The sequence below is a fragment of the Sceloporus undulatus genome, chromosome 2, assembly GCF_019175285.1.
Source record: "Sceloporus undulatus isolate JIND9_A2432 ecotype Alabama chromosome 2, SceUnd_v1.1, whole genome shotgun sequence".
Taxonomy (NCBI): Eukaryota; Metazoa; Chordata; class Lepidosauria; order Squamata; family Phrynosomatidae; genus Sceloporus; species Sceloporus undulatus.
The window spans coordinates 47,318,654-47,327,230 of record NC_056523.1 but is presented as its reverse complement, the minus strand read 5'-3'; the positions used below and the strand labels follow the sequence as shown (position 1 = coordinate 47,327,230).

The 8,577-nt window shown below is 40.3% G+C and overlaps 1 protein-coding gene across 1 annotated transcript in view; it reads left to right on the top strand.

Annotated features, from left to right (window-relative positions):
• The first annotated feature begins 1,657 nt into the window (after positions 1-1,657).
• RAD18 (RAD18 E3 ubiquitin protein ligase) overlaps positions 1,658-8,577 on the top strand; it is a 165,182-nt gene continuing 158,262 nt past the window's right edge. The window contains exon 1 of the mRNA XM_042454697.1: positions 1,658-1,748. Within this exon, the coding sequence (XP_042310631.1) occupies positions 1,707-1,748 (42 nt within the window). The 5' untranslated portion in view covers positions 1,658-1,706. The remainder of the gene's footprint in view (positions 1,749-8,577) is intronic.

The following is an 8,577-nucleotide window of genomic DNA, read 5'->3' as shown; positions in this document are numbered from 1 at the left end:
ACTCTCTCAGCCTCAGAGAATGGCAGTGGCAAACCCTCTCTGAACAAATCTTGCCAAGAAAACCCCATGATAGGGTTGCCATAAGTGAAGTCAGAAGTTAGTTGAAAGCACACAACAACCACCTGATTTCTAAATACAGCAGTTCCTTATCAGAGTTCCCATTGGATGCAAACTGAATTGGCCTGGGAAGCCATGTTGACCACTTTAGGACTAATCTGGCAGATCTGTTTGTCCTGGCAACTGGTATGGTACGCAATGCATGCATGTACACCAGCCATAATCTGCTTTTCCAGTCCAAGTCAAACAGAAGCACAGACACAAATATTACAAGTCAGTATATGACTGAGAAACTGAGTGTTTGCTGACCATACTACAGTACTCAATTGCAGCACTTTGGTCCAAAATTCAGTGCAGAAGTAACCCAGTTTGAGATTGCTTTAAACTGCCCTGGCTCAGTACAACAAGGGAATGCTGAGGTATGTAGTTTATTGTGCCACCCGACTCCCGAGCTCTCTGACGGAGGTGGCTAAATGTCTCACAACACTACAGTTCACAAGATTCCCTAGCATTAAGCTAAGGCAGTTAAAATGGTTTCTGCAGTGTGTTTTGGACCTTTGATACCAATCAAATTGTCATGGTTGCATCACAAGGAATCCTTGGGAAGATATTATTGCTCTCTTGGCAGAAAATTCTAATTAAATGCTAAAGAATGTGCTTTTAATGGCTTTATGGTATTGTATTTCAGCTGTTGGTCTTATGCGATTTTAATTGTGTTTTGCAATGCTGTACTCCACCTTGAGGAGCCAGCGTGGCCTAGTGGTTTGAGCACTGCGTGAGTGGACTAGGCCACAGCCACTGTGGCTGTAGTTACATGCAGTGGCCTGAATCCCTTGTAAAGTGGTAGCAGACTATACTGCTTTATCACTCTAGCAGGCAAACAGGAGTTAAATGAGAGTTAAACTAGAGAAAAACAGGAAATGCCTGATGTTTATCACACAACATTTCCTGGTTTTCTCTAGTTTAACTCTTGTTTAAATCCTGTTTGCCCCTTAGTGTGATAAAGCAGTAAGAGAGATGGGCTGGGATGTGCTTGTGATGGGCAGACAGAGTTGTGTTGTCAACTGGACAGAAGAAAACCTTACTGAGACCAATTGAGACCAACCTGTATATAAGCCTGTACCTGCTGAATATCTGGGTTCCTGCCAAAGGCATCTTTGGATGCTCAAGTTCTTTGTTTTGGGGTTTTAATAAAGATCAGTATCTTGGATCTAGTCCAGCTGAAAGTTACACCTTACATAGGCAGAAGTGACAGTTGGGACTAGGACTCTGGAGACCAGGGTTTGAATCCCTGCTTGGCCATGGAAACCCACTGGGTGACCCTGGGCAAGTCACACTCTCTCAGCCTCAGGGGAGGCAAAGGCAAACGCACTCTGAACAAATCTTGCCAAGAAAACCCCAGGATAGCTTCACTTTGGGGTCTTAGGGAAACTTAGGAAACCATTTGAAGGCACACAACAATATCAACAACAAGCTGGGTGTTGTAGCCCCTCCCCCCAAAAAACCACTTTCTCAGGTTCTGAACTTCAAAAACTACATTACCCAGCAGGCTCTGCAACGGGACCGGAAGTGAGGCGTCCTGTCTCGTCGTCACGTGGTTTCTTGCTGAGCGGGCCATTCGGAGAGGGAAAGGAAGGAAAGGAGGCGTCATGTCCGAGCCTGAGTGGCCCCAGAGCCTGGCCCCTCTGAAGGTGAGCCCTGATGGAGGACTGACTCCTCTTGCAAGGGGCCCCCAGAACATGTGCAGAGGGATTTCTGCCTCTCGCCCCCAGCCTTTGGGGATTAGAACCACGGGCCACTGAAAGGGAGGGACACATTTTGTCTTGGTCTTTTTGTCCTCTTTCCCCCTGAAAAGCAAAGCAAACCAAATATACTTATATAACAACCTCTTTAATGAGGCAACTGCAGGCACCTCGCTTTGAGAAGACTTGGATCAGACCAGAGGCTGCAGCCAGGAGAGGAGGAGGAGGAGGAGGAGGAGGAGGAGGAGGAGATCAGGAACAGGGAGGGCAGGGCTAGAAGATACAAGTATCATTATTATTATTATTATTATTATTATGCTTTATTTATATAGCGCTGTAGATTTGCACAGCCGCTGTACATACAATCAGTAAAATAGATAAAAAACCAAATAAACCTGCCAATGGCGTACAATCTAAGAAATAATACATATAAAATAATACGTAATAATGGCTGATAGAATTCAATAAAATAAAGCAGGCTACAAATTAAAAAGAACCGATAGCAATCACGCAATGCCTGGCTGTGAAGATAAAGTGTGAAGATCAAAGTGTAAAGTGTGAAGATATTCTGTGCAATTATATATATAATGTGCAACTATATATATAATGTGCAACTATATATGTACACACACACACACACATACTGTGCAACTATATATATACTGTACAACTATATATACACACACACACACTGTGCAACTGAGCACCTGTGGAAAGATACAATCCTTCAGATATCCTGGACCCAGGTCCGTTAGGGCTTTCTAAGTAATAATAAGTTATACATAATAGTAGGCCATGGAAGAGCTAGAGAAGATCCTGAAGAATCAAGATATACAACTGAGCACTAAAGTTAGAATTGTCCAAGGCATTATATTCCCCATCAGCATGGATGGATGTGACAAAAGGACATAATAAAATAAAATAAAAAATAAAGTGGATAAAAAGAAGATCAATTCATTTGAGATGTGGTGCTGGGGAAGAGTGCTGAGGATCCCATGGACAGCCAAGAAGACAAACATGTAGATTTGTGTTTGTGGTGGTATACTAAACGCCACGAGGGGCAAGTGCCTGGGGGGCATGCTACATTTTGTAATGAATTCTGATCTGTGTGGCTCTGTAGGCAAAAGAAGTGTGCCCAGTTGGGGCCATAGACAATTTATGTTTCATTATAAAGCACAGTCTTCCAGACTAAGTTTCAATTGTTGTTGTTGTTGTTGTTGTTGTTATTATTATTATTTTAATGCTGTGAGCCGCTCTGAGTCCCAGTCCTGGGAAAAGAGTGGGATACAAAAATAGAATAATAATAATAATAATAATAATAATAATAATAACAACAACAATAGTTTAGTTATTTGTTGTTTTTAATTGCCCTAGAGTCGATCCCAGCTCATGACAATCCTGTGATGAGACATCTCCAAGACCCCATGTCCTCCACTTCTATGATTAAGTTCTGCAAACCCATGACCTCCTTGATTGAGTCCATCCATCCAGCATGCAGCCTTCCTCTCCCTCTCCTTCCCTCCACCTTTCCTAGCATTATTGTTTTTTCTAATGAGTCCTCTCTTCTCATAATGTGTCCAAAGTATGACAGCCTCAATTTGATCATCTTGGCTTCTAGGGGTTCAGGCTCAGTCTGTTCAAGACCCATTTGTTTGTTTTTGTGGCTGTCCAGTATCCTTAGCACTCTTCTCCAGCACCACATCTTGAATGAATTGATTTTCTTTTTACTTGCTTTCTTCACTGTCCAGCTCTCACATCTGTGCACAGTGATGGCAAATACAGTGGATTGGGTGATCCTTGTGTTAATACTCAGTTGTTTAGATGTATATTTCAGGATTTTGTCTAGTTCTTTCATGGCTGCCCTTCCTATTCCTAATCTTCTGATTTCTTGACTGCAGTCTCTATTCTGGTCAGTGTTTGATCCAAGTTATGGGAAATCTTTAACTATTTCGATTTCCTTGTTACTTAGGTTGAATTTATATAATCCCTCCCTGGTTGTTATTTTTGTTTTCTTTATGTTTAACATTAGGCATGCCTTTGCACTTTCTTCTTTGACTTTCTTTAGTGATTGTTCCAAGTCTGTGAAGTTTTATGCTAGTACTATGGTGTCATCCGCATATCTTAGATGGTTTCCTCTCCATATTATATATTCATACTATTTATATACCTTATATGCATATACATTACGTAATATTATACATTAATGCAATGTATATTATTCATATCCCTTATATTCATATACATTATACTCATATACATTATTTATTATACCCTAATACTATTCATATTCCATAATATATTCCAAAATCCGTATTGCCTGCAAATTCTTTTTATGGAATCTAGCTACATTTTTCTTATTACAAAAATAATTAACATTTCTAGAGCATTTTACAGAGGAAGATACTTTTTCGATGTATAAATTTATGGGGAGAAAAGCTTGTACACTTTGTTTCAGAAATATGTAAAACTATGTATGTAAGGTGCATGACCTTTAATTATAAAGTATTCTATATATTCATGTATATGTCTAGAAATTCTAGTAAAAAAATTGACCCCAAAAATCAGAGTTGACTTATCCATGGGTCACTGTAAGTACTGTACTTTAATTCTTATTTTAAAAAGAGGGCGATCCCCTGGTCAAAGGCAAGAGTGTAATCTGTCCTGGAAGTACTGTCTCCCTTTAACTTTCTCATCCATCCAATCTTTAGGGTGAGCATAAACAGTTATGCCTGCTGGGATTTTGTACATTTTTTTGTTATTATTTGCTTTGCTTTATCCTTTAGATCCATTATTACATGCCCCTAAATGTGCCTACAGCTCATATAAAAATTCATGATTTTGCCCCCCAAAACTACCCTGAGGTCAACTTACAGCCAGATATATATGGTAAATTTTGGATCTTCGTGGGCAGAGGCAGAGTAGAAAACCTGGTGCTTTCCTGATATTCCAGGTTTGGTTTTCTCCCTTAAAAATGGCTCTCAGGTCTGCTCAGGAAGGTGGAAAAGATTGCCAACTGGCATAAAATAGGATTACATCATTTCAGAAGCAGCAAATGAATCGATCAGTTAAAAACGGCAATAAATAAAATAACTGGTGTGATTTAACTTTCTGAATGGACAAATTGGCAATGCTGATCAAAGAAAAATCTTTAATTTTAAGAAAGATTGGGAATTGTTTTACTTACTTGCAGTTAAATTTGGGATATGAATCAATTGTAGGTTTTGTTAAATAACAGAGTGTTTTGTAGAAATACAAATATAACATCATGTAAGGGAAGTATAACAATTAGTGTTACACATCTGTCAGTTAGGCTGGGGAAGACAGTATTTGTTAGTTTTAGTTTAGCAGTTGAAAGGGTTTTTTGTAATTGCATTTGTTTTAGTTGTATATAAAAGTATGTTTGGGTTTGGGTTTAATAAAAATATTTTTTAAAAATTAAAATAACAAGCATCACAACAATAATCCACAACCTGGATCTTTTTAAAAAGAATCTTAAAACCTTTTTCTTTCAACAAGATTTCCCCCCATGAATTGTGATTTTATGTCCTTTCCCCCTATCTTGTAATGCTTTTTGCATTGTTTCGTGGAGTTTAAACTCAGCTGGCTGTGTAATAGTTTTTAACATGAAATTTATTGTTTTTATTGCTATGTATGTACTTCAATGTTGAAATTTTAATCTGTACGCCGCTTTGATCATCGTGGAAAAGCGGGATAAAATACAATTTATTATTATTATTATTATTAATAAGAATGAACTAAAGCACCATGGAATCCATGTATAGGTTTTATTTTCAGCCAAGTAACTTCTTTTGTTCAACATTGTACTTATTAAAGTCATGAAGTTAAGTCTAAACTTGGAATATAGTACAGTGTGCAGCTTTTAATAAACTACACTATAAATGAGTGCAGTGTGGATGGCACCTGCTCAACTGGCCAGCTAGCTACTCTCTTCTTCCTCAGAGTGTATATATACAGTATATGCCTTCAGATTACCTGTCGACCTTTGGCAACCGCATGAATTTCATAGGATTTTCTTAGGCAAGTTCCTTCCTCTGCATGAAAGCCTACAGCACCTGGTATCTTTTTGACTGTCTTTTATGACCCTGCTTTATCTTCCAGTATCAGACAGGATCTAGCGTTTTTAGGCCCTCTTCTTCCAAAGTGCTCTATTCCATTTCTTCCCCCATCTCTCATAGTTACTGAACTGAGCATGTCCAGTCCTTTATTGGGGTGTTTTTTGGATCCTATCTCATTTTTACAGTTTTCTTTCTAAATGTTTTTTACTCTGCTTTTATAAATATTGAAATTCCTGCAGACCTTCACCTGTGTCCCTATTTTGCACAGTGAATTTGGTACTGGCCCCATATGGAAAAAGAATTTTTAGTGTATTCTACTACATTTTATTATCTGTCTGTGGTTATTTGGTTCATGAAAGCGTTCTTTTATGCAAAATAATTAAAATCCAGATTATACAGTTGATAAGATCCTATTTTACTGTGATCAGAGATAAAAAAAATTAATTGTATATTTTCTAAATGTGATGTTGATGATAAACAGCGACCTCTTTGTGAGTCCTGAAATTGAGAATCTGAAGAGGATTGATATTTTTCTGGTCAAAAGAAATTGTCTGGCCAGAAGTATTTTACTAGTACTAATGCACAAGCACAACATTGAGATTTTAACAGCTGGCAAATGTATAGGCCTTCTAGATATTTCAGATTAATACTATCATCAGCCTGAGTCAGCATAGGGGATGACAAGGAATGATAGGCATTGCAATCTGACCAAAATCTGAAAGGTTTTTCAATCCTGGTATAGACTCATTCATGATTAGAAACTAATTGTAGAGTCATAGAGTTGGAAGAGACCATAAGGACTATGCAGTCCAACCCTTTGCCATGCAGGAATACACAGTCAAAGCACTCCAGACAGATAGCCATCTAGCCTCTGTTTAAAAACCACCACACTTTGGGGGAGTGTGCTCCACTGCTGGACAGCTCTTACTGTCGGGAAGTTCTTTCCTAATGCTGAGGGGGAATCTCTTTTCCTGTAGCTTTCACCCATTGCTCCATGTCCTATTCCTGGGGTCAGCAACTTATGGCCTGCGGGCCGCATGCGGCCCGCTGAGGCCTAGGGACCGGCCCTGGCCCTGCCCTACCCTGCCGCAGATTGCCGCTGGGGCCTTTGGCCTCTGGCACAGGCACACGGGGGCTTCTGGCCTCCGGCGCAGGCGCGCGGGGGCCTCTGGCGCGGGGCAAGCGGTGGGCAAGGAGGAGCAAGGGGGGCAATTGTCTATAGAAGCCTCAGAAACATGCATGTCCTCCATTTTAAATTTTTGTCCTACATTTGGACTGGTTTATTTATTTATTTAATAAAATAAATTTGGACAGGGCAGAAGCTTGGAGGGGGGCATCAGGGAATTATTTAATTTTTTTTGCTTCGGCCCCCTGAGTTGCCTGAGGGACAGCAACTTGGCCCCTGGGTCAAAAAGGTTGCCTACCCCTGTCCTATTCTCTGGAACAGCAACAAATAAGCTCGTTCAGTTCTCAATAAGACACCCCTTTAAATATTTAAAGATACCTGTCTTTTTACCCCTTAACCTTCTCTTCTCCAGGCTAAACATACCCAGCTCCTAATTCTTCATGATTGGGGCATGCCCTTCTGTCCAATTGGCCCATGGCATTAATCTCAAAATTCTGTGGTAATTGAGTGACAAAAACATATTTAGAAGCCCTCTTCTGTATAATTATATTATGTATTCTTTCTCTCATGTCTGTTCCATTTACTTCAGAAGTGGGTGATTTGCCGGTAACATTCAATCCCACAAGCTTCCCTGATCCCCCCCCCCCCCCCCAAGCTTCTGCCCTGTCCAAATTTTTGTCAGTCATTTTAAAAGAATCATGGGATTGGAAGAAACTACCAGGGCCATCCAATCCAAACCCCACCATGTAAGAATTCACAATCAGATGGCCATTCTATCTCTGTTTAAAAACATCCAAAGGAGGAGACTCCACCACTCTCTGAGGGAGTGTGTTCCACTGTCAAACAGTTCTTACTGTCAGGAAGTTCCTCCTAATGTTTAGGTGGAATCTATTTTGCTGTAGTTTGAATCTATTGCTCTGTGTCCTAGTCCCTGAAGCAGCAGAAAACAAGCTTGCTCCATCCTCAGTATGACACCTCTTCAAATACTTAAACAGGGCTATCTTACCACCTTTCAACCATCTCTTCTCCAGGCTAAACATACTCAGCTCCCTAAGTCTCTCCTCACAGGGCATGGTTTCCAGAGCCTTCACCATTTTGCTCACCCTCCTCTGGACTCACTCCATCTTGTTAACATCCTTTTTGAATTGTGGTTCCCAGAACAACACAATTCCAGGTGAAGCCTGACCAAAGCAGAATAGAGTGTACTATTACTTCCTTTGATCTAGACATGATACCTCTATTGATGCAATCTAGAATCCCATTGGCTATTTTTAGCTGCAGCATCACACTGTTCACTCACGCTCAACATGTGGTCTACTAGGACTTCTAGATCCTTTTCATTGTCAGTCACTGATTCTAGAGATCTTCAGGAGGAACAGGTTTGTTCATCTTCAGTCCCCAACTCCTCCCCAGACCTCTCCCAAAATGGCCCACAGAAATTGCAACTAGAAGTAACATCCAGTTTCAAATTTCAGTCCAAAATGGGGTGGTGTGGCTGCCTTCTGGGTGTGCCTGGGTGTGACTGTTGAACTCCATTCAGTTGCCCACCCCACTTTACAGTTGTTCCTCTGAATGT